The 25,675-nt window shown below is 39.3% G+C and overlaps 1 protein-coding gene across 2 annotated transcripts in view; it reads right to left on the bottom strand.

The window, feature by feature from the left end:
* Nucleotides 1-9,040: 9,040 nt before the first annotated feature.
* The window catches only part of nell2a (neural EGFL like 2a), a 130,199-nt gene continuing 113,564 nt past the window's right edge, over nt 9,041-25,675 (bottom strand). For both annotated transcript variants that reach the window (XM_036132485.1, XM_012864190.3), the window contains exons 18-20: nt 20,437-20,613; nt 14,666-14,890; nt 9,041-9,817 (exon numbers count right to left, since the gene is read on the bottom strand). In XM_036132485.1, the coding sequence (XP_035988378.1) occupies nt 9,776-9,817; nt 14,666-14,890; nt 20,437-20,613 (444 nt within the window). In that variant the 3' untranslated portion in view covers nt 9,041-9,775. The remainder of the gene's footprint in view (nt 9,818-14,665; nt 14,891-20,436; nt 20,614-25,675) is intronic.

Below are 25,675 nucleotides of genomic sequence, written 5' to 3'. Positions count from 1 at the left end.
TAGCAGGGTTCAAACCCTGGTTGTGTCAGGCCAGCAGAAAGACTTTGACAAGTATGTGTGTAAGCTGTAATGACTTTCTGAGGAGACCCCTGCATAAAGGAGCAGCCGAACGGACTCACTCACAATATACTTCTGTCCACACATACTCTATATCATAGAAACATGGACAGCCACGGTGTCAAAACTAAAGCAACGCAGATCATCTCTCTCATTAAGATACAAGCATTTTTTTAAACTTTTGGCAAGCTACAAGAGAGTTTTCTGTTAAGAAGCTGATTTCCCGAGCAGATTTTCCAACTAATTAGACAGTTTGTTATATATGTCTGACAGCATAAAACACGGATCACCAAAAAGTTAATTGTTTTTTTGCAACAAGCACTTTATACTACTACTAACTACTAAAGTTTTGTTTTATTAATCTTCTAAATCTGTATAATAAAAACTGTGAATAATTAAATTTATATCTAACAGCACTGTAGTAGTAATAACACATTTGACTGAATTTTTTGAGGATCATTTGAAATAATTGCTGCGTTTTCCCCCCCAACAACAGCAGTTAAATCATGATATTGCCAAGCTGTATTGTTGTGGGATACCCAGGTGTAAACTGGAGCAGCCTGCAGTTTGCATGCAGGTTGATTAAAGAGCAGGAATCTTTAATAGAACAAAATGTTCAGACTTACATAACGCAATAAGGCTACACACAAAATCTCTATATTCACGGGACATTGCGAGCGGAATTGGCAACAGGAGGAAACCAGCATGAACATGGGAGAGAACAGGGAGATCTGGCAAAGGAAGGACTTAACTGAGCAGCTCTAATGCAGAGAAGGCTGTATGTTGGAGTCTAAAACGGTTGCATCAGAAAATCAACAGCATGTGCTGCAGCGGAGGTCAGGACAAAGACCATCGGGAAGGGAGTCCTATGGGAAGAATGACTGAACAGAAAGTAAAACACAGGAACCAGAGAACAGGACAAACAACAGGACTTAAGTGGAACTGCACAAAAGAAACAAGAGCACCAAAAATACAACAGGAACTGAAAGTAGAATTCAAACAAACAAATGAAAAGCTAGAAGTAAACAAAGCAGCAAAATGGTCACAAATAAATACAGAAAAAGTGCTTAGAATCAAGACAACTATACATTTTTGGCTTGAATGTCATTTTTAACACCATAATGCTATCAAACCTTTTACTCAAGGTAATCATAATGTGATAATTTCATACCGATCAAAGGCTATTTGTATATATCAGTAGAGTTTTAATTTAGAAAAATACATCTGCTGTGCCTCAGATGCTGTGTATAACAGTGATTTAAGATGATTTTATATATCTGGATTACAGTTGTAACGTGACAACAATCCCAGTTTGTCCTGGTCCCTCTCTGACTTGCTGTTAGCTAGTTTCTGTTTCATCAAAGCAAAGACGCCAAGAGGTTTATCTGTTGGATTCAACAGATTGACATGTTTAACATAACTCTGTTCTAGAAAATGTGAACTATATCTTTAAGTAGCATGACTCAGGACAGCATGCTCAGTAACACAGAAATTATGACTTAACGTTTCCATGAAATGCCTGCTTTTTTAATGTATTTTGGTTTCCCTGCGTGAAATCCTAAATGCAGTGTTCTCGGGTAGCTCCAGAATACAGATTTTTAATATGAACTAACTATAAAGAATTAAAATCCCTTCAATCAAATAACTAAGCATGGTATGCGTTGTCTGAGTGTGTAAGAAGATGCATGCAGTTTTTGAGTGTAACAATTTAAATACAGATCTTCGCAATATGACCGTTTTTTTCTCATTATTTTTCATATTTTGGATTGGTCATAAATACATGTATTGCTAATACCTGCTGGGTTAAACACAATTCTGTTTGCTCACTTATTGATCCAGGTGTGGGTTGATTTTTGTGTGTGGGTTTTTCATCTTAAAATGCACTAAAGTAATAAATATCTAATGTTATAAAATTTTAAAAGTTAAATAAGAACAACATCACACAATTCAAAATGGTAATCTGGTAATATTTGGGTCAAAATAAATGATTTTAATTTACTTTAAACAGATAACTATGAATAATCACATCCAAATCATGTGTCATATAATACTGTTATTGGCAAGCATTTGGAGAAATACTTTCTTAATATAACACTTTTCAAAAATGTTACCTCCGTTTACTGACTTTACGAACAAAGCATAAATGTCGAACTAGGTGAACAAACTGATTCCATCCATTTTCTATACCCATTATCCAAGCAGGGCCGTGGGGGCCTGGTGCCTGTCTCCAGTGGTCATTGGGAGAGAGGTGGGGTACATCACAACAAACTGATTCTCCAGAATCAATCATGCAACCCACTGGCATGTACATTTTTATGTAGCATCTTTATACAAATGAACCATTTCTTATGTCATCCTGTGGAAGAGGTTAAGTGAAGTCCAAAATTGTTGGATTAATGAGGCTCCTTTCATTTTCTTCTCTTCCCATTTGCTGTCCTGCCTAGACACTTGCATCCCAACTCTATATTGGGATGCAAGTGTCTAGGCAATGTCAGCTAGTGAGAAAAGAAATTATTTGTCTTGTTATGTAATGTATATTACCACCTGGTTTAACAGTTTTTAAAATGCATTTATTTGACATTTGGGGTCAAATCAATACTTTCCAAGTTGGGTCATCAGGGTCATTGTGTGTTTGTTTGTTTATTTGTTTGTTTATTTAATATTGGGAAAGTGCATGTTAATCAACATCAGCACATTAGTCTATCTTGTAAATATGCCAGATTTAGCCACATTTTCATCTGTAGTCCCATGACAGGTTGACAATGAAGAACACATGAATACATATATACAACATAACATTTCCAAAAGACAGGTTAGACTATATTAAAACCATTAACAAACATTCTGCATGCTCTAAAAAACATCACATCCACAACTAAAAATAAGCAAAAAAATTAAGTAAGATAATAATTCATTAAGTGTGCTGCACTGCTCTCTCTTGTTTAGTTCGTTTAACAGGATGATTGAACAAATAACCCTCCACTTACTAACAAATTCATTGTTCATCAGACATGATCGCATTGGGAAACAGTTTACCTTAGGGTAAGAAAAAACTGTGAAATTAAATAAAAATAAAGAAATAAAAATTAGAAAATAAATTAAAAGGGGTAAAAGACCAATACAATAGGAGAAAAACTAAATTAAGACATTTAGAGACCAGAGTCCCAGACCAGCAAAATGACAGCATTTGGTGGTATTACTCAGATTAAGTGCAAATCATACTCACAAAGAGGTCTAAATGGAGAACAGAGTGTTTCTATTTTTTAAGTTTTGTAAATTATTGGCAGATGATATAAATTACAGATTAATAAAATGTCTAGGTGGTATGCAAACATTTAAACTGGCAAATGTATGAACATTAAACAACATTAAACAATCTCCGCTCCTTTCCGTCGCCAGTTTCCACGTGTCCTCTGAAGTGTAGCTGCGCCCCTGCCTCAAACGTCATTTTAAACGATCTCTAATAAGATTCGCTGCCAGATGGTGTTTTCAGAAAACCTGAGGATGAAAAAACCTGCAGTGTGAAAACAGGCAGGTGTATGAACACCTGAGGCCTTACTGTTGCTGTTTATTTGTCTTGGAAGAGAAATCTTGCTGCCAGAATGAATTAGGTGTATGAGTGAGACCTTCACCAAGTGTGCCAGAGGCCCGAGAAATATATTGACCCCCCCCCCCCCCCTTTTTTTTTTTCCTACTGGACCAGGCAGTAATTTAGCGAGCACATCAAAGTTTTCATTTCAGAAATGTTTGTTGTGACTAACAAGCATGCTACACGTCTGCTGACTCCCGCTGCCTTGACATTGCAGATGTAATTGTATTGGTATCAAAATTGTTATTGTCATGCTTTTTTTTTTCTTTTCACAGGAGCTCTCAAAATTCAAGCCTAATTGACAGTATTTTAAAAAGGTGTAGTTTTTACCCTCATTAACAGGCAACTTTTCTTATATAATGAAAGGCAAGAGCTGACTTTGGCTTGAAAAAGAGAACCGTGCTGCTGTTCACCTATAACTATAACTATAACTATATATATAAATATATATATATATATATATATATATATATATATATATATATATATATATATATATATATATATATATATATCCCCAAAGGAGATGCTCCTCAGCTACAGATCAGCTGGAATCTCCTCTGCTGTCTCTGAGCTCTCTTCCAATTAGATCAGTGCATCATGTCCTGGTATGGCCCATCACTCTGCACTGACAGCTCTGTGACTCTCAGAGACAATGTGAAATTTATCAGTGCAGTCAGTCCCAGCCAGCTTGTAGGCGCCCTCCCCCCTACCGTCATGAGATGGTGTCTGTCCCTGGTGGTCGCAGGGGAAACTGAATTCATCACCAGTTCCTGCTGCAGGTGTCTGACACCCCGCAGAGGAACACGAGGCTCGCATAAATCTTCCAGAAAGTCGCTCTGAGGGCTGAATCCCCAGCCAAGGGTTTGCCAAAATGTTTCCCTGACTGTGGATGAAGGGGAGCAGGTTGTGTTCCACTTGTTCCTCAGTCACATTAAATGTAGAGCTGCATATTACTGTAATTTACTGCTAAAAGGTTTGCCACCAGCACAAAGGCGACCCATCCTTACATTCTATATTAGTTGTCAAAACACTAAAATCTGAATAATACAAGGACTAAGAGGGACTCTTAACAGTTTTTGTCAATCAAATGCAGATCAAAGGGTTAATTTACATGAAAAACACATTGCCTATAATAATATACTAATATTTAAGTATAATAATGTAAATACAAGACGGTCCAGGGATTTTTCTTATTCAAATTTTATTGGGGAGTTAGATTGTTTAGGAATAATTTAGATCACTTGATATCTTTCTGCAAAAAATAAAAAAAATTCAGAAGTCTTTTTGCAAGAACCTGAGCATTGAAGACCTAATTGCTAAAGTGTTTGATTTCAATGATCTTTGGAACCGTTTCAGGGGGATATTCTTGTTTAACTTTTGAGGCCGAGAGACTTTTAACCTATCACTCATTTTAGTTTGATTCAGCTGTTTTGGTATTGCTGTCCAGGGATCTACACCTTCCCATACTTCAGGCCGGGGTTCTTTCATAGCATTCTACGTACATAGATAAAACACACAAAGCAAACATTAAAAGTAATAAATGCTTGATGCAGCTCTCATTTTAACTGCAAAAAGTAACACTTCCTCCCTCAAAACAGCCGTTCGTTTTTGAAAGCCAATTAGAGTTAGATGAAATAAGAGAGGGGACTAGAAATGTACTGGTAAAAACTGTCACTGCAAAGTGTTGATAAAGCGTGTCGTAAGTTTAAACTCTTCCCTGAAGTAAAACGGACCCTTTTTGTGTCACTTTTGTCTCCAGCTAAAATCAAATGTATATGTATTGTCATTAAATGTGAGCATGCGACAGGCGCAGAAGTGGATTCCCTGTTGTGTCTTTGCATCTGTTGCTGGGGGGGGTTCAGGGCTGCCATGGAAAATTGGACGTTTAGGAGCCAGCTGGAGGAGCGGTCTGCTCTTCTGCTCCGCCACCACTCAGGTGCCCACTGGCTTGTTGCCACCACCAGCTAGAAGCTGCTGGACCAAAGCAGGCAGGCAGCAGGCAGCCTCAGTGGACCCACTGTTTACTGCCTGTGTCCTCTGTCCAAAGATTCAACTCTGATGAGTTCAGCCATAATAACTGAGGTAAACAGTTTTAATGTCAGGATCACAACAGAATATCGGATCTGAGTGGAGAGCGTTGGAATACAGATGTCCCCTATTGCGTTGTTTGTTAATGTTTGTAGATGTGAGGTAAGGTCAGGGGGGAGAGAAGGTTTTGCAGGGATAAGAAGCCATCTCCAGGATGAAGTAGTTTGTTGGTGGCTGAGCAGAAAGCTAATTACAAATACACTTGTTACTAACATCAGAAGACTGACTCAAATTAGATACCCAAAGCCAAAAATAGTCTTTTTTATTTTTATTATTATTATTTTTGTAGCATGGAGTCTATCTTGAAAGATAGCAAGAGATGGTCCAAGACAGAAAGCCCCCAAAAAACTGGTGGAATATTTCCTTATCCTAAATCCTGAGTTGCTTATTGTCAGGACAAAAGTTGGGCAGTTTTAACCAAACCGTAAGTCAGAAACTTTAACCCAATTGGTTGGGATAAAGAAGGGAGTAGAAAGAGCCTTATTATTCTTTAGAGACCACCATTTTGAACTAAACAATGGGTTTGTTGGGCTTCAGTGAACTTCTTCCACAGGATGACATGAGAAATGGTAGGATGGCAAAAATCACCCAGTATCATGATGTTAATGTCGATGCCTTGTGTCCTAGGTCAATACTAGAAAATGAGTTTGTTCACGATAACGCTAGCCTTTTACCAGCTGATAAGTTGGTGCAAGCTAGTGCTTAGTACGTCCAACAATCACACTTTGACCAGAAAATTGGTCACAAAGTCAATAAACACAAACTGGGTGTACATTACATAAGATAAAACTGTCAATAAAAGTCCTATTAGGCATTAGGGGAGGTTACTGTGTGTGTCACTGACCAAGCGCACCGTTTTCTGTTTATGGCCTAACAATTTACACTCACATTTGGTAGAATATTCCCTGCATAGATTTCTGTCCAAATTACTGATCAGTCTAACAATACGAGACCTTTAACCGCCTTGATTGCCTGAACCAAAATATGTTTTCTCTCAGTTTCTCAGACAGGCTTTGAATGCTGCAAGTGTTGCACGTCTGCTCATTTAACACAGTGTAGAATAGAACTGATGCTGTTGCTGAGCCAGAGGCTACCAAATTTGAGGTCAACAGCTGTTCTCTCTGAATAGCTTTCTGAATCTCCAAGATCCGTGCCACAGTTTTATGTAAAGGATTAATTCAGCATTTTGGGAAAAGGCTCATTAAGCTTTCAGGAGTACAGACTCTACTACAGAGCACAAACTTAATAAAACTGTGGCTTGATATTGATATGCTGATTAAGAGTCCTTCAAAATTTAAGCAAAATGTGGAAGGTTAGGTTTTTTTGTTCTATTTTTATTAAATGTTTTTGCTGCACAAAAAAAAAAAAAAAAACAGCAAGGTTTTATGCTAGCTTTATACTTCATGTTTTTGTTGAGCAGTTCCACCATGCTCATGGGAAATTCTGTCTAAATATGCTTGAAAGACGAAGTGTTGTAGACAGAAACATGTCTATTGAGGTCCTATTTATGTTAAATTATATAGTGGATCAAACTAGAGAACTAGGCCAGTCTTTAAAGAGTTGGTATTTATGCCCTAAACAAAGAGGAGAGTATCTCTGTATATGTAATGTCGTCACTTACAAACAAAAATATCTTGGTGTGGCAGAGAAACACAGTAAAATGCTTGTCAGTCAATAAGAGCTACTACAACAGTGACAATGGAGAGGTTGTCGTGCATCACCTCTTAATTTCTTGGCTACTTCCTCAGGACTTGCTCATGCAGCTGTTCCTAGATAACGGGACATCTATGATCTTCCATACCCATCAAAAGTTTAATCTTTTAAAAAAACATCCAAAACCACAGGGAACCTAATTTAAACAAATAAAGCTACGGCTTTCTTGAAAAGGGGCAACTGCAAATGTGCATATCTCAATCTAGTTAGAGTAAAATCATAGTTACAGCAGTCATAATAATGACATATTTAAAATAACAATATTTAAAGCATGTTATCATATATCAGCAGTACTAAAATGTTAATCTACAATAATTTGCAGAAGTTCTGCAGATTTGGAGGATCTTTGGTTTTAATGAATTGCTCTTAATGAATCTTCCTCAGTAAAGCAAATCTTGTCATGATCACATTGGTCAGTTTCCTCTGGAAAGTCTGACATTAATGATGTTTTTAGGGGCTTTCATCAAACAAATACAACATGTGAAAACAGGACAAAAAAAAGATAAGTCTTATTCTAAGAGCACTTTATAGGATGAGTCCTAGTTCTGTATTACACTGCCCATTGTTGCATTTTGTTCATTGTACTTTATCTGTTTCCTCATTTTAATCCAACTTAAGATATATCATCTTTGCTGATTTTCGTCCTTGATAGGTGAAACACAGTTATCTTGTGTGGAAGTATGTGCACCATTGTTGATACAAAATTAATGTCATTTTTTCCCCCAGGATTTTATTTTCGAAACATCAATATTGAGAAGTTATTTTGCAAATAAATACACACTGACAAATCCTGTAATCTTATTAATTTCCACGTGGGGGGCACCACACAGCATTTGTGTTCAGGGGCCCCCAAATGGCTAGCACCGCCCCTGGTCTTACCGAGCCGTTTGTGCAGCAGCAGGTTCCCTGTTGGATGCGCTGATGACAGCTGAGTCTGACCTCTGTTTTCTTGTGTAGTGAAGGACTGTTCAGAGTTATCTTTCAACTCTGCTCCAGTTCAGGTCCTCTTGGAGCATCTTGGAACCAGGTAAACATCACAGCCACGATAATTTTTCTCTGCTTTCCCTCTCGCATGAAAAGTGCCTGCTTCCACTTGAATGTACGGCAAGCGTTGTGTGCCAAAACAAAAAACAAATATGCTACAAGCTGTAAACTGTGGAGAGCTCGTCAGGGGGCAGGGATGCTGGTAGAAATCCCTGAAATAAGTCCCGGTACACTGAGAGGTCAAAGTTTGTGCCGGTACTGTGTACCGCTCTGTACCGTCCACTTAAAGCACTGTGTGTAACAACAATAAATGTTGCAGTGTAGCTCTGGCACAGACGTTAAGGTTGCGGGATAATAGCCTAAGCATGTATTGATCAGTATCAGTTACAATGAAAACCACTGGAACAAATGTTTCAGCCAACACAGCGTTAAACCTCACTTTGATTAGTTTATGATTATATCCACAGAATATTATTTAACGTGTATTACAGTTGGTGAGTGGTATGATTTACGAGTTAATTGGTGAACCAGAAATATGCTACTTACAATTCACAAGTGGTCGGTTTTACACACAACAGAATGAAATGAGTCAAGCCAAAACTTAAATGTAAATGGAAATACTTTATTTCACCATAACACCGTAACAAGCTTGGAAAAAAATACAAAAAGAGATGAAATGCAAAATGCTACAAAGCACCACATCATATAGACAACTGTTAAAGTGGCAACAGAACCTTATGCTAATGGTTTTTCACTCTATCTAAGGTATTGTTTTCATAATCATCGTTATCATAGAAATCAGCAAAAATGTCTGGACATCAAGCACAGTCATGCCAGTAATAGTAATATCTTACAGATTCATGTAGCGATGCTTTGGAGTGGGTAGACTGCAATCCTCAAAGGGTCACTTTGAGCAGGTGCAACATGGGTTTGAGGGAACTGTAGTCCATCATCTGTTTGCATTTGGCATAAAGGATCTGAGGATACAGGTGCAGGTCACAGACTGTTTTGCAGGTTGCTTTTAACACCTAACGTGCACAAAGTACCAGATGGGTGGAGCAGATGTATGCAACATACAATAAGAGCTTTAAAAGAAAAAAAAGAGAGAGAGAGAGAGAGAGAAGAGACAGAACCTGAATGTCAAAGATGTACGTTTATCTGTGACCTGAATTGTAACCTCCAGTCATCCGGCTCAGCAGGTCAAAAACCAAGCCGAACAGTGCAAACACTACTTGACCCAGGCCCGTGAAGAGGACAGTGAGGAGACACAGGGGCTGTGTTACGTTTTTTGTTTTTTTTACATGGAGAACACTGTACAGGTGCCTTTAGATCTGCCAAGGACTAAAGGCACATCGGGTCCACTGAGCAACAGATGTGTCCATTCTGTAAAAAGGAGAGAAAAGAGAAAGAGGTCAGAGTCATACTTTAACCCTAGGCAAACTCGTTGTGAGACCGAGCAGATTGTGTATTCCCCCAGTGCACAATCTGACATTTAGAGCTTCTCCGGTTGTCATTTTACTACCAACTGATCCAAGGAGGCAATCCTCTGCCCAGAATTTAAATGTGCATGCCCGGTAAGTCACAGATCACCATCATCAGGACCAAATCAAAACTACATGTCAGTTCAAAGCCGCGTGCACAAAGGACTGTCAATTTAATGTAAATCTCTTCTTAAAGGCTTCCTTGGCGAAATACTGCCACATCCTTTGTTTCTGATAAGAGGATCACTGTCGGGTACGTAGAAAGGATGAGTGGATTAGTTTTAAAGCCAAGGCAAATGATTTATACCCGCCTTTGGAAGAATATTACCTGCACAGATTACTGTTTGAAATGTTATATGCCTCAGTTGCTGACAAAATGCTAAAAATGTTGAGAGTTCTGCGTTGCGCCAACATGGCTGCTCTTTCAGCACAGCGAAGAGGAACATTTACTCTGAAGCTGAGAAAGAGGATATAGAGGAGAGGTCAGCAGCTGTTTCTGTTTCCATGCTTTATGCCTCTTTTTTGATAAAGGATATATTTTTTTAAAGAGCTCATTAAGGCTCCAGGAGCTCTGTGCAGGGCAAACTCACTATAGAGCAGGGCTATCAGGATATAAAAATCTTAAACTCGACACGACACTAAGATAAAACTTCATATTTAATTGTGTTATCGACACCACAGCAATGTATTTTGAAGGCACATGGGTATTTCTAATAAAGAGCAGAAATAAATTATTATTAATAATAATATTGTGGTTGTAGTTGTTAATAATAATAAAAAAAATGATGATCAGGGTGGATTCCTCCAGCCTTTCCCTTTTAGCTTCTTCATAGGCAGAATATTTGCAAAAAGCACATTTGGGTTTGCGATACTGGATGATGACCGTCACAAAGGCTTTTCTCTGGGCGTACTTGCCATGGTGCCAGAGTTTTGAAGTTCCTTATTATGTTATAATAACTGAGTTAACTAAATGAGTATCATTATGGTATTACTTTTTGTTGTTTACATTATATCAACATATTTATTGTTCTGACAAACCTACAAGAGGTGGCATACCTCATATAGCTTCAACTTTATATTTGATCAGTCATTAAGTACGTCGATGAACTTCAGATGTGCAGATGACTTGATTTATTATTGATTTGTTATTATTTTCATTTCATTTCATTTCATTCACCAGTCAGTAAAGTCATAACGGCTGTATCCCCTGAGCTAAAACCTATAAAGGGTGACCATTCTTGTCATCATCAAAAGAAAGGACACTTGGCCTATCCACAAAACACTTCAGTGATACCCTGTTCACTTAAAGGACACTTATTACTTTAACAAATTTAAAGTATTCCTTCTCTGTGTGCTTAGAAAGAATAGTTAAATAAACTTTGGATAGGCTTTTGTTAGTCAACAATTACAAAAGTGAATTTAAAATATCTGAAATGTAATAATGACAGAAATGTTGACTCCTCTGTGCTATTAACCTGTAGCAATAATAGCTCACGTGTTGAGTCACACTTAATAAGCAGCTCCAGAGGGTCGTAAACACGGCCCAGAGACTGGCTGGCTGCTCTCTTCCATCTCTGGAGGAGATCTATGGCATCATCAGGGACCCCTACAACCCCGGCCACCACCTCTTCAGACTCCTGCCCTCAGAGAGGCATTTCAGGGCAATAAAGTCAAAAACTAACAGACTAAAAAAACAGTTTCTACCCAAGAACTGTTGTTTCCCTGAACAACGCAATCTCATCCAAATCCTGATCATCACTTATTTATTAGTTTTTCCCTTAATATCCCAGTTTTTTCTGTTTCTACAACATTTTTAGATATACATATTATTTATATTATTTATTTACTTGCACTACCCTTGAGAGTTGCTATTCTTTCAATTTTGTTGTGCTTTCTTGCAAAATGACAATAAAAGAATTCTGAAAAAATAAACAAAAAATTTAATTAATATTCTGAGAAAACAAGTATTATTTTCATTTCCATGTAATAAAGAAAATCAAAGGTAGCAGACACTTATTTAAGAAACAAAAATGGGTATAATCCAGTGAGGGGCGGCATATAGGGGGGACAGTTAAGACAATCCCAAGGGACCCTGACTGACAGGGGTCCCCAAAAAAAAAATGTGATATATTTATACAAGCTTTCGGGATGATTATGATTGTTTTGTCATGGGGCCCAAAACTGCGGTCGGCACCCCTGACTCCAGTGCTTACTTTTCTTCTTGATTAAATTTTTCTGTTTCGTCTTCTTTGTCTCCCCATCCATTTGCTGCAGAGAGGATCTTATCAATTCTGGTTGCTCAATAAATAGGTGTCTTTGAAAATATATTGAGCAAGCAGAATCCCCTTCGTTGACTCAACAAGAAGCTGGTTCCTGTCCTTGGTCAACTGGCTCTGTATCAGTGAGATAACGCACTCAACATCTGGTGCAACAACAAACTCATTGAACTGTCAAACCCTTTATATATTCTTCTGTGTTCATGTGACCTATGAGGCCTACCATGCTAACTTTGCACAATGTGCACTCTGCCACCCTCCCGACCAGAACGTTATAAAGGTACATTTCTTTTTTACGGTTTGTCATTAAAGCTACATTGCACTTTGACATCTTGTAAACCGTCTGTGAGAGGAGAAGAACCTCCCCCCCCCCACCCCCACCCCCCACTACCACATAACAGCTAATCTATGAACACCCCAGATGCCAAATGTGAAATGTAAGAATTGGACACGTCTGGGCAAAAGATGACGTTTGGTTAATGCTAAGCTTCATGTTCTGCCGAGCAATTCTGTGATTCTTTTTAAATATGGTTGAAAGGTGAAATCTGTTAATAACAATGTCTACTGAGGTCTAACTTAAATATGAGGATTAATTAAATGGGCTAATCAAGCAGTTTAATATCCTAGTTTAGGGCCAAAGGCAGCTTAGTCTCTTGGCATAAATTACTATCAGGTTTCAGTTCAACATCGTTTTCTCTAAGTTTTGTCTCTACATGATTAACTGGATCCTCATTGGAACATGCTAGGATCGGAGCTGAACAATCAGCAAGTCACATTATAACACAGCGTAAACATGCTAGCATTAGCATAGCACTAATGTATCTACATTTATGAAGTTGGGGGAATATTTTGATCTTGTCACAGTGGCGGGCGTACGATTAGACATAACAGTAGTGTGTGCCTGAGCTGCTGGTAGAAAGCAGCAAAGGCATTTGTCAGTAAAAAAAACTCAGCGGGTATTAATGTGGCGTTACATTCCTGGTGTAAAGTGTTTGACAAAAACTACCAAATTTTCCCCGAGGGAAGCACAACAATGAATCTAAAGTTAATCTGCTGTTTTCAGTGAGAAGTGGTAAAGTGCTGGCTGGTTAATTTTTGACTAAAGCAATCAGGCAATGCTTTGTTTCCAATGCTGGCAGTAAGAGCGGGCCATTCTGTCCTTTTGGCATTCCATAATTCTGCAATTTTTGTTGTTTCGTACCTGAATTTTCATAAATGTGATTATGCTACTCAAAAAGCGAGGTTGGTCAGAATTATTTTGGTTTAATCAGGGGTCATGGTCTGCCATATTTCCTAAGCATCAGCAAAGCCAAACAGGTGTCAGAATTACAATCAGCAGAATTACAGTCTGATATCAAAAATATAATGTTCATTATGTATCTTCATAATTCATTAACAAATACTTAATATTTAATTCATTTATTTAGCAAAGGTGGGAAGTACCCTAAAGAGGTCAGGAGTATGCTCATACCTTCACCTGACTTGCAGTGATAACAGCGAATAACTTTCTTATCCCCATGTTTAAAATAAACATGCATAAAAGTTGCAAGAAGCTTAATAAAGAGCATTGTTTTCTACAGATATGATCTTGGTTCTTTTAGCTGTTCCAAAAAGAGAGCTATAGGCCTTAGCGAGGGCTAAAGCATCCTCTGCTTTTCTGTTTCCTCTCTTTCCATTCATGAGGTGTATGGGGCATGATCATTTCTGGCAGAATGTTTTCTTTTGCTTGCTAAGCCACTTAACTCTGAGTGATAAATCATTCAGATGTAAAAAAGGCTCCTGATCTCTAAATCAGTGTTGCATCTACACCTTACATAAACCTTAGCAAATAACCCATTATAAAAACTGCATCTTTTGACACTTTCTTGCCAATCACTTTTGTTGACTTGAATAAAATAAACGAAAAAACACTAAAACAGACACCGAGATTGGAAAGACAGAAATAACTTAGCATTATGAGGTGAAAACTTTACTTTCAGATGCTCATCTGATACATTTTTTTTCAGACTTGACATTTCTTCTTTTCTCTAAACTTCTCACACACGCTCTGATGGTCAGGTACGAGAACTGGACAGAGCAGCGGGTTTAAAGAAAAAAAAAAAAGAAAAACCTTCAAAAAGCTCAGAAAGCCGTGAGATCCCTTTATTAGAATACAGGAAGGGTTGCCTCTTTAGTAGTCAATAAATAATTAAGAGTGCTTTTTTAAAGTATAATCTGATAGTTTCTCTCTACAAATATCCACTCTACACAGGGATATTGGAATTGGGAGTCCTTTTATTTCTTGGCTGGTATCAAAATAATCTTTGAACTTCATGACCCCAATTTTGCGTGTCGGTCTATTAAATACCGCAGCGAGGTCATAAAAATGCACAAACCGCCTCTGTGGCCTGAAACCTGCGCCGCAGCACACCGGCTTCTCAACGGGAAATAAGCGGATTGTTACAGTTTGCGCTCGCCACGCTGTGGCAGCTCACCTTGCACTGGCACAGGGTGCACTCTGTGCCGTGTTTAATCCAGGAGGAGCCGCTGAAGCGTGAGATATTGTGCTCGTCCGTGCACGTTTTGGTGATGTCGTTGCGGATGGTGTCTGCCTGGCAGGGGTCAGTGACACAGCGGGGGCAGCACTCGCCCTCTGGCACCATGGTGAACTCGCAGTCCACGGGCGGGCACGGCAGAGGCCAGCAGTCCACCTGCCCCTGCTGCGGCGGGTAGATGGAGAGAATGTCACACAGTTTAGAAATAGTCAGAAAAAATTAATCTATTACCTAAATTAACTAAACCAGTAATTCATTCAAATACACACGGTTTTCCTGACCCTGTGCATTAGCATGCCAGTGAAAACATCACGACTTCATGGGGGGGAAAAAAAAGATGTTACGGTACCGAAAAATAAAAAATACATGAGCAAAGCAATCTTTCAACAAAGTCAGCACTTTCTGCAGACTGGGGAGGTACGGGCTGCAGCTTTCTAATTGTCTTATTGTTGTTCTCGTATTAATCTCGCGGCCAACTCTGAGCGGGGAACGTTGTATTGGATTTTTATCCCGCTGCAGTTTTCGATTGGCTTGAGAAAACACATCATTTATTCTGTCTGTCTTTGCAAACCTCTGCCCAGTACCTTTGTGCTTTATCGCCCTGGCCTGACCTACTTCTGCCCACACTGACACCAGTGACACGTCCCACAGACATTTATTAGTCATGATACACAAAACCCAGCAGAAGCCAGAAGATGCAAGCACAGACACTTGGTTTGAAGCTCGATGCTAGAGTCCCACTGGGGGTATTTAATATCGCTGAAAATCGCCCAGATCAGCATTTCAGAAAAGTTGTAGTAAATTAGTTTATCTATAAAGAACACAGACTCCCACTGCGCTAATGCCCACGACTCATGTCTGTGTTCTGTGCAAACACTCAAAGAGGGAGATCCATCCCCCCTGAGTGGCAGTCTTTACCCACAGGCAGGAGCTGAGATCTGGTACACAATGAGGAAAGAATTTTCCCAGCGTGGAAACTTTATCAAGCTAACACCGAGGGCTGGCTTTGGCCTCTCTGCAACATTTAGCAGGGCTGTTATTTTTCTAGGGCTTTTCATTTAGGGTTCTTTGCATCTCACTGAGATTTCATCTCCTCTTTCTTACACGGGACCATGCAACTGTTTCACTTTGTGCAAGGGTGAATGCTAATAAATGGCTCCAAGAGATTAAAACTGGTGACATTTATCTCTGCCTGGGTATTTGGCTCAAACAATCATGTTTCTATGTGCTTTGACCTTAAGCACAGCTCACAAGCATGTTAATGAAAATTAATGCTCCCTTGATATTACCAGGGTGGAAAATCAGCAATGTCCCCCTTACAGTGCTGCGAAAAGGTATTTGCCCCCTTACCAATTTCTTGAAACTATGCTTTTTGGTCTCTTGTCATATTTCAATATTTAAGGCCTTAAAACACATAACATCACACTAAGATAACCTCAGGATATACAAAATCGATGATTTAATTTATTATGGGATAAAGCTATGCGAAATATCCCAGACTATGCTGGTGAAGATTCTCAGTCATCCAGGTCATGGTCGTTCTAAAAAAAGTAAAAAACAAAGCAACTGGACTTGTTTTCCGTAGTTGAAGACATTTCGCTTCCTCTTCAGGAAGCTTTCTCAATTCAAAAAGTCTGGAGTAATGTGGAGTACCAAGCTTTATACTACTGCCAAACAAAGGCCTTGTAATGGCTTAGATAACATGCAGAGGAGGAGACCTTAGGTTCCAACTCTCAAAAACTTACAATACAGCTATAGAATTAATTCCGGCCAGTCATCACCTCAATTCTCACCCTCATATGGGTGATCAAAACATTGCTCCTTTAAGCCAAGCCAACAACCCTAACGACTCCTCGTTACAGAGGAGTGGACCAGTTTTGGTTCAATCTGCTGGCTTAATGGCTTTAACGACCGGCCATTACTAAGGGGGTGGACCTGTTTCTGTTGAATTTGCGTGTTGTCTAAGCCATTACAAGGCCTTTGTTTGGCAGTAGTATAAAGCTTGGTACTCATCATTACTCCAGACTTTTTGAATTAAGAAAGCTTCCTGGAGAGGAACCGAAACGTCTTTAACTACGGAAAACAAGTCCAGTTGCTTTGTTTTTTGACTTTTTTTGGGTATCCCAGACTTTGTGCTAAAACAGATAAATAACATTACATATTTATGCTAACTTGCAAAGAGTCTTTTACAACACTGTTGAGGGATAAATCAACTACTCTCCCACTGTCTCCTTGTAAAGAACGGGTCTCTCTCAGGAGCTCAGTGAATTCCAGTGTGGGACTGTGATAGGATGCCATATCATCACTCCTAAATACTCCATAGTCTCAACATTCTAGTGTGGGATTGTTTTTCAGGACATGGGCTTAGCCCCGTAGTTCCAGTGAAAGGACCTCTGAATGCTACAGCATACCAGCAGTTTGCCTCCTTTCTTATCCAACATGACTGTGCACAAAGCAAGGTCCATAAAGACATGGATGAGATAGTCTGGTGTGGATGGACTTGACTAGCCTGCACCTCCTGACCTCAACCCGATGGAACACCTTTAGGATTAATTATAGCGGAGACTGAGAGCCAGGCCTGCTTGTCCAACATCAGTGTCTGACCTCACAAATGCACTTCTGGAGGAATGATCAAAAACACCCATAAACACACCCCAGAACCTTGTGGGCAGCCAACCCAGAAAAGTTGAAGCTGTTATAGCTTCAAATAGTGGACCGTCATATTGAACTCTGTGGATTAAGGATGGGATGACACTTAAGTTCGTATGTGAGTCAAAGCAGGTGAGCAAATTCTAATGTAAATATGAGGTAATTATATTTTCATACAGGGCAAGAATGGTTTGGTTTGCCTTTTTCCAAATCAAATCATCATCAGAAAACAGCTTTTGTAATTACTCTGGATATCTTTGTCGCAAATTAAATTTTTTTGATGGTCTGAAAAATGGTAAGTGTGACAAAAGAGCAAAACCACAAGTAAACCTGGAAGGGGGCAAATACGTTTTCACAGTACTGTACCTGCACACGGCCTACAGAGTCCGTATACTGGGTTTCAAAATGATGAAATGCGCTTAGGGTAGAATAATTTACATCTCGGTCTTGAGAACATGTTTTGCCCATCTGCCTGCTGTCGCTGTGTCTTTTAGGGTCCCCGCTGAGTTTGGACAGCCATTGCTCTGCTAAGTGTAGCAGCATTCAAGGTTCATTTCCCGTCCCTGTCACGCTACCGGAGCCTTGGTACGAGGAACGCATGGGCCGCCTTCTCTTTCAAGTGCTGGAGTGCACGTGCGCAACTTTAATTGAGCGTCTTTAATGTCTCGGCACGCTCACTACCTGGACGTCTGCAGGCTGCGCGCTGACTTGCTGATAGGTGCGGTGACATTTTCAAACATGTGTACACTGTGTACGTTCCGGTGTTTACACTGCATGTGTGCCCTGCTGTCGTGACAGGCGGGTCTTGCCTTCTCAAATATGTTTGTGTCAACACATACGAGTGCCTGCAGTGAGCATGGCTGCGGCAGGAGCGAAGCAGAGCGATCTCATTTTCAGCCGAGAGTGCTTCCCCGCTGGCTCTCAGCTGCGCTGTGATTTTCAGGCGCTCCTGTAATGGTGCGCTGTAAGAAATCCAAAGAGCAGCCCTTCGAGGTTCAGGCAGCAGGACGGCAGCACAATATAGGAGAGCACTCGGGAGGCAAGGTGCCTAAATCTGTCAGACCGGAGAGCACGTCACAGTCTCTAAGCCACAAGTATGGTTGTTATTAAAGGCGACTGAGAGTGAATGAAAAAAGAAGGGGGGGGGGGGAAAGCAAGTTGACAAGTGCTTGTCTGGGATTCAAAATAAAATGCTTTCTAGGCACCTGGAAAATGAAGTGACTGTCCAAACTCAGCAGAATTAGAATGGTATAATCGCCATTCATTCATATCGCTCCAACCTTTCATACACGATGTCACGTTCCAGAAACCTCAATGTATTTTATAAGAATTTTATGGAACAGATCGACACAAAGTAGCATACAATTGTAAGGTTGAAGGAACATGGTGGATGGTTTAAATCGTTAATCGGAGAAAGATCCAAAGGGTCCACGGTAACACTGGAGGAGCTGCGGCGAGTCCAAGCCCTTTTGTCCGGGCGCTTCTCGCTTGTGGACGACACACAAGTGTGGCGAGAAGAAGGTGCTCTGGTTAGATGAGACTAAAATTGAACTTCTCAGCCAACACGCAATGTGTGAAGGACATTTAACACTGCACATCATGGTGCTACTTGTGGCAGCAAGTCTGAGAGAATGCAATTTTTCTTATCGGGGAGAGGGAGTACGGTCAGAATTGATGGGAATCCTAGAATAAAACCTCTTAGAGGCTGCAGGAGTCTTAAGACTGGGGCATAGGTTGAACTTCCAGAAGGGCAAGAGTACAACCGGAGCTAAAACAGGATGGTTTATCAGTGGTACCCAAAGCCAGTGCTCAAGAGCCACTTCCTGCATCTTTTAAATGTTGCTCTGATTCAAAACACATGAACACATGACTGGTTCAATGAAAAAAGTCTGCAGAGCTAGATGACATGCTGAGGAGGTGAGTCAGCCATGAGAATCAGCTGTGGCTGACCAAGGACACAGCCGGCCAAAAACCCACCAGTTGACTGGAGTGCCATCCTTAGATAAAAGCATATTAATGTATTAGAATGGATACGTAAATGTTGCCGCAAAATCGGGTTACACATATCCAGCGCACAAGGAGACTGAATACATGAATCATTTATAGATTTATAGTTTTAAAAAATGCACCAAACCCTGCATCATTCACACTTTCAACCATTTCAGTTCACAATTATGTACTTTTTCTTTTGTCGGTTTATTACCTAAAATCCCCATCCAAGTTCGTGGCTGCAACATGCTAAGATGTGAAAACGATCAAGAGGCATAAATACTTTTGCAAGAGACTGTATACAGCCATAGTATGCAAATGGCCAGAGGGTATGAGGGGCAACTCGGACTGAAAAGATCTATTGGTTTTGTCAGTTTTATTGGGAAACACTTGCAAACTGTTTCCCCTCGGAAAAGGTCAGTGCAACAGAAGATGGGAACACAAAAGTAAATAGTCAATACGGTATGTCTTATTGTGAGAGCTTCATGAGGTGAACACTGTGTTATTTTCTTTGGCATAAAGCATAGGTGGTCTCAGACGGCAGAGGACACTAGAAAATACGAGAAACTCACTTTCAGCAAAGGCTCCTAAGTCAACAAGACCATATATCCTGTAAATTCCCAAACACTCAATGCTGTAGAAACCCACGCATGCTCAACCTTGGAAGGAGCCTCAGTAAAAGTTATTCTATCAATGTGGACGACGGCAAAGATGGTTCTTTGTATTCACACAAATCAAAGCAATCACTCCCATTCTTCTTTTTCTTTTTTTGCACCACCCAAAAACCAATCTTCCTTTTCTCATCGCTGCAACCTTCCCATTCACCTCTTAATCACTCTATTCCTGCAAAATATTTCTCCTTGACTTTCTTTCCACCACACATCTCCCCTTGATCAGCATTTCCATGGAGACCGAGGTATTTGTTGCATTCCTTGTGTGGGCGCTGCGGCACACGGATAAAACACTTATGTGTTTTTTTTTTTTTTTTTTACGTTCTCACCCCAAGATATCAGTTTTTGATGAAAACGGCAGACTCCTGAGTTGGATAATTCACAAAATGGCAATATACCCACCAGGCACTGGCACTGCTGGCAGTTCTCCACCCATGTGTCGCCGCTGCCGTAGGTGAGCAGGCCGTTCTGGTGCAGGCACTGGCTGCTCAGGCGGGGGTCGCACTCGGGGCAGCAGAACAGGTCGGCGTTGGGGTTGTCGCAGTCGCACACCATCCTCCGGCACATCACTTGGCCCGCCTGAGAGCGGAACAGAATTAAGCATTAAACATTGATACGCCGGGATCATGCGCAGACGTGATCAAAAACATTCCACGTGCAAAAGACAAAAGACATTTGTGCAATCAAGTCATTAAACATACATGTATATGATAAATAATGTAACAAAGGTTAAGCAGCCAGGCCCCTTCGAAGCAGTGTTGTCCTTCCAACACGCAGTACTGCAGATGAGATGCCTCTCTAAAGCATAAATGAAAAAATGTCGCCCTCATTCATTCAGGCTGACTTTTACAGAGTAAAAAGAATGCTTTCATCAACTGGTTTAATGGTGTTTGTTAGAACAAAACTCTCCGACTCTTTTCATCAAATCTCAAGGTCCACACTTGAAAAGTCACATGGAAGTTGTCACATGCCAACTATGAATTGACTGATTTAAAAAGAGAAATGCATTTCAGACGACTGGCTGTTGCAGTCTAAAGCTGGCTAGATCAGAAATGTTTCCTTACATGTAAGGTTCTGATCAGAAGTATACGTACATTCATAATGTGCATAAATGTCACATTGATTAACACTTCTTTTAATGATGCAGTTGAACACTGCCTTTTTCATGGAAATGCATTGAGTTTTCACAATAACTGGGTACACCAGTGTTGATCTGGTTGGTTTCTCTGCACAGCAGGTCTAGACATTACGTACTGCCTTAAATATATACATACGCCCCGACTAATTGCTGGTTTAGTGTCCTTTAATAAGCTGCAGAGAAACCAAATGCTGTCTATAGACATTCTGGCTGGTATTTTGTTTTAAAAAATGGAAAATTCCATACTATTAGACATATTATTTATTTACAAACTATCATGGAAATGTGCCAGGCTTATTTATGAATGCAAATTTTCATCTGAGGTTCATGACAGGTTGATGGTATACAACACGATTAAAACATTAAGTCACATGATTGTTCAGTTAGAAAATAATGCAAAAACATATTTTTAAAAATAAAAACCATGGTCAATCTGCAAGAGACCCTAGTCTACACATTTGATTAGTTAGCACCATATTCTGTCAGTATGGACCACGCTTTAGCAGAAACCTGAGAAACGCCTCAACAACAACAAAAAATTTGCTTATTGCCAAAAGTAGCCAAATATTGTTTTTTTTGTGTGGTTGAACTGTTTCTAGAGGCAGTAGAGACCCAAATCGAAATAAAGAAATGTGCAAAAGGGGAATTTTCATAATAGATCACCTAAACTTAAACTTAATTTGCATAAAGCAGGCCCACATTCTAAGTGTCTACATTACCCACCTGGAAATTTATGGACTACGCTTCCAAGATCATTCTGTGAAGGAAACCAGTCAATTTCATAAAACGCTACCATTACTGAAGATATGATTGATAAATATATAGGTAGAATTATGTCAGAAGCTTGTTGATGGCTAAAAAAGTCCCTAAAGAACTTAACCAATGATTGATAGTAGTGTATATTTAGATTTATAAGTATAAGTAAGTAAAAAAAATTAAAAACAAATTTATGTGTCCCTTATTCCTGTTTTAAAAATGTATGTTGCATTATTTGTCTATGCTAAAAGAGAAGTTTGAAGAAAAACCTTTAAAAAATTCCTACATTCATGCCAACGAGAAAGTTAGTCTGTAGATTAGCACTGAATACACCTGTATAGCATTCCATACTACAGTTATATACAGTTGCATGGGTTTTTAATATAAGTGTCTGAACAAATGTATGTTTCTACCTTTCCTACAAAGCTTATCTGTTTGTGTTATAAACAGGTTTTGTCTGGACACATTCTTATCTCTTCCTTCTCTGGGGCTTTGACCTTGGTTTCCCTCGGTCACTTAGTTATGCCTCTCTATCTAATATCCAGCTGGGCCCAACCACTTCCAAAACAATAACATGTTTACTCCCCTGCTCCTTAATCTGCTTAATACAACTAATTTTGACAGGCAGCACCTCAATTTCTCAAATCAATTAAACAACTCATTTAATTAGGGAGCCATTTCTGTCCTGCTCCTTTGTAATCAAATGAATAATTTGCCGCTTGATCATTCACTACCGACACTAATCCACTATAATCGCCTTCCACTACTCCCAGACACTCAGCATTAGGTGGAGTAAAACGCTGCAAATTTAGAGTGTGACAGCTACGTGACCCGATAACGATGAAATAAAATACGTCTGATTTGACGGAATGAGATTTCTGTACCAGTTCTTCCCAGATGTCTCGTCACCTGGATATTCGGAAGTGATCAGAGCAACAACGTCAGAAACCCGAGTCAATCAAACGTGTCAAAAATATGACAACTCGTACGCTGCTTCAAAATAGCGTCCCTGTCATGAACCATCAATCTCCCTTGTTTCTGAGAATCAAAGATAATTAGACAAATTTACATAAGTGTAAATATAGATTTTTTTTTTGATTGCTTTTTTGAGAATATTTAGATGGCACAGTTACCCTTAGTTTTATCTTAACCAAGTTTTCACATATATAAAGATTACGTGTACCCATTTCCATGCAAACCTCTAAATCTGTACCAAGAAACACTCTTTTTGGCACGTTGGTAGCTCAGAGTATTAGGAAACATCCCTTCACACAAGTCTGCAAGATGATGTTTCCAGTCCACTTGCTGTGCTGCCTTTATAGAAAGTGGTGTTCGTGTGAGGGTTTTCTCTGATTATTTATGAGTATTAATGTAACTCTGGACTTGTCAGAATCAATTCTGTGTCATCATGTCCCACATGCAGTGAGGGCATATTGCAACAACCAGTGCTTCACAGGAGCTACACGCTAGAAATAAATGACCATTATGGAACTCATTTGCAACAATTTAGCTTGGTGATGAAACAGCTTTTGTTGAATGAACTGGTTATAAAATGCCTCCTGACTACTTGCTAACTTTAAATTTTAAAAGCTATAGACCAGTTTTAGATATTCTGATGTTAAACTAATAATAAATTGGGCTAATTGCGTGCTTTATTGCACGATTGGGTCTTTCCACATATCTATTGCATTAGATGCTTGACTGTCTATACTTTTATGGAAAGACAGTAAAATTTAATCTGGCACTTGCTAGATGAGATAATGTACATGGATTGCAGATTACGACCAAATGGGAACGCTAACTTTTCTTTTTTTTAATTTAACACTAATATAATGGACATAGCTTTCCTGAAGGCACAGCTAGCAGCTCTGCTGCCTTTGCAGCAACAAGGTCCTGGGTTCGAATCCCAGACTGGGGTCTTTCTGCATGCAACTTGCATTTGTGGATTCTCTCCAGGTCAATCTTCCTCACACCGCCTAAACACATGGCTGTTAGGTTAACTGGTCTCACTAAGTATGAGTTTGTGCATGGTTGTTTTTCTGTGCTGCCCTGTCATAGATGGTGACCTATTCAGAGTGTGCCCCGCATCTCTCCCAATGCCTGCTGGAGATACCAGTCCCACCATAACCATGCAAAAACAGGTGGGCATAAACAATGGATGGATTCATGATGTGGTTACTATTAATGTTCTTGTTATCTTTCTGAACGATATATTTTAACTTTACCAAAATGGCTATTTCTTGATCAATGATGGCTTGGAAACTGGTGTAGACTGGTGTCTAGACTGTTACAACCTTTGTTAATTGGAAAATCATAAATATACAGACAGCTTATTAAATATTACATCTGAGCCCCTAAAAGTTCTCCTAAATTATAGATTTCATGTGGTACTATCTTTGGGGAGATGTCCTGGGTCATTTGCAGTCAGGAACAAACTTCTTGGTCCAATGAAAATCATTTCAAATCTAAATCTGCCAAGGGCAGGAATAATTTTGAGCTCAACTTTAAAATAAATATTTTATATCACCAGTGGATAAAACGAGTTTTATGTAATGTGCTTGTAGTACCAAGAAATGAAGCACATTTTGTGAAATATTAAGTCATCCCAGGTCTAATTTATAATTTTGAATATTTTGTGTATATTGGAATGAAGGGTGTAAAATTGTGTGTTCGCATGTGTCAAAAACTTAAGTTACTTCTGTTGTAATGTCATTCTCGTTATTTTTTTCTGGTTATCCTTTTTATAAAAAAGGTGTCCTTATCATCTGGTTCCAAAATGTCAATGCTGCATAGACAAGTTTGTAACTACCCTCATGTGGTCAAATAATCGATAGGTAGATTGAACTATAATATATCTGCCTGTCCTGCTATTTAAGCCACTTTGAAGATTTTGTCATGGGGATGTGAGCCAACATTCATTAGTTCAGACAGAGAGTCTGCATGGGGTAGCATGAGAACAAGCAATATGTAATTTATAATGATAAATTATGGTTAACAATATCTCCAGATTTTCAGAATTTTTTTTACACATCTCCAAAGGTAATCTGTGGTAGTCAGTTTTTGGCTGCAGATCAAATTACAGTAATAAATGTTTAGAGTCTTTGTTTGCTTAAAAACATATGGCATTGAAATCCTAAGACAGATGAGCAATAGAGTGTCCGAGGAATTATTACACATAACCCAATTACGAGGGCCAGTTTCATAGCAAATACTTCCTGATTTCTGGTATTGGTCATTTTATTGTTCTAGCCCTACCTCTGCTGCTAAAAGTTACACAAGATACAAGGAGGAACGGAAAAAGTTATCTGTTAATTTTTGTGGGTTTGTCACTACAAGCACATTACATAAAACTCATTTTGCCCACTGGTGATATAAAATATTTATTTGTGCCGCTTTATGAACATGCAGTTACACTATCTGCTCAATTATTAACTATGAATGAGTGCAAACTACAGTATTTTTTTTCCAGAGGCAGAGGATAAAATATGATTTGCTGTAAATTTTTGCTCTGTCTCTTTTGAAGATCTAACAGCATCGTGTTTACACTTTAGAGTTACCAGAATGTAATTAAAAAGCTTTGCTGTCCATGAGCCATATGAGTATCTGCTTAAGTGTCATTACATTGCTCATTCACTAGAAAATAAACAGTTTTTTGAAGTAAAAAAAAAAGAAAGGCATAAGTTTTTCTCTGTTTGTTCAGTCTATTGTAAAATGTGAGTTGCTTGGGAGGAGCACTTCTTTCCCACA

Source organism: Fundulus heteroclitus, unplaced genomic scaffold (assembly GCF_011125445.2).
Source record: "Fundulus heteroclitus isolate FHET01 unplaced genomic scaffold, MU-UCD_Fhet_4.1 scaffold_52, whole genome shotgun sequence".
Lineage (NCBI taxonomy): Eukaryota > Metazoa > Chordata > Actinopteri > Cyprinodontiformes > Fundulidae > Fundulus > Fundulus heteroclitus.
The sequence above is the reverse complement of the archived record's forward strand: the minus strand, read 5'-3'. Positions and strand labels throughout refer to the sequence as shown.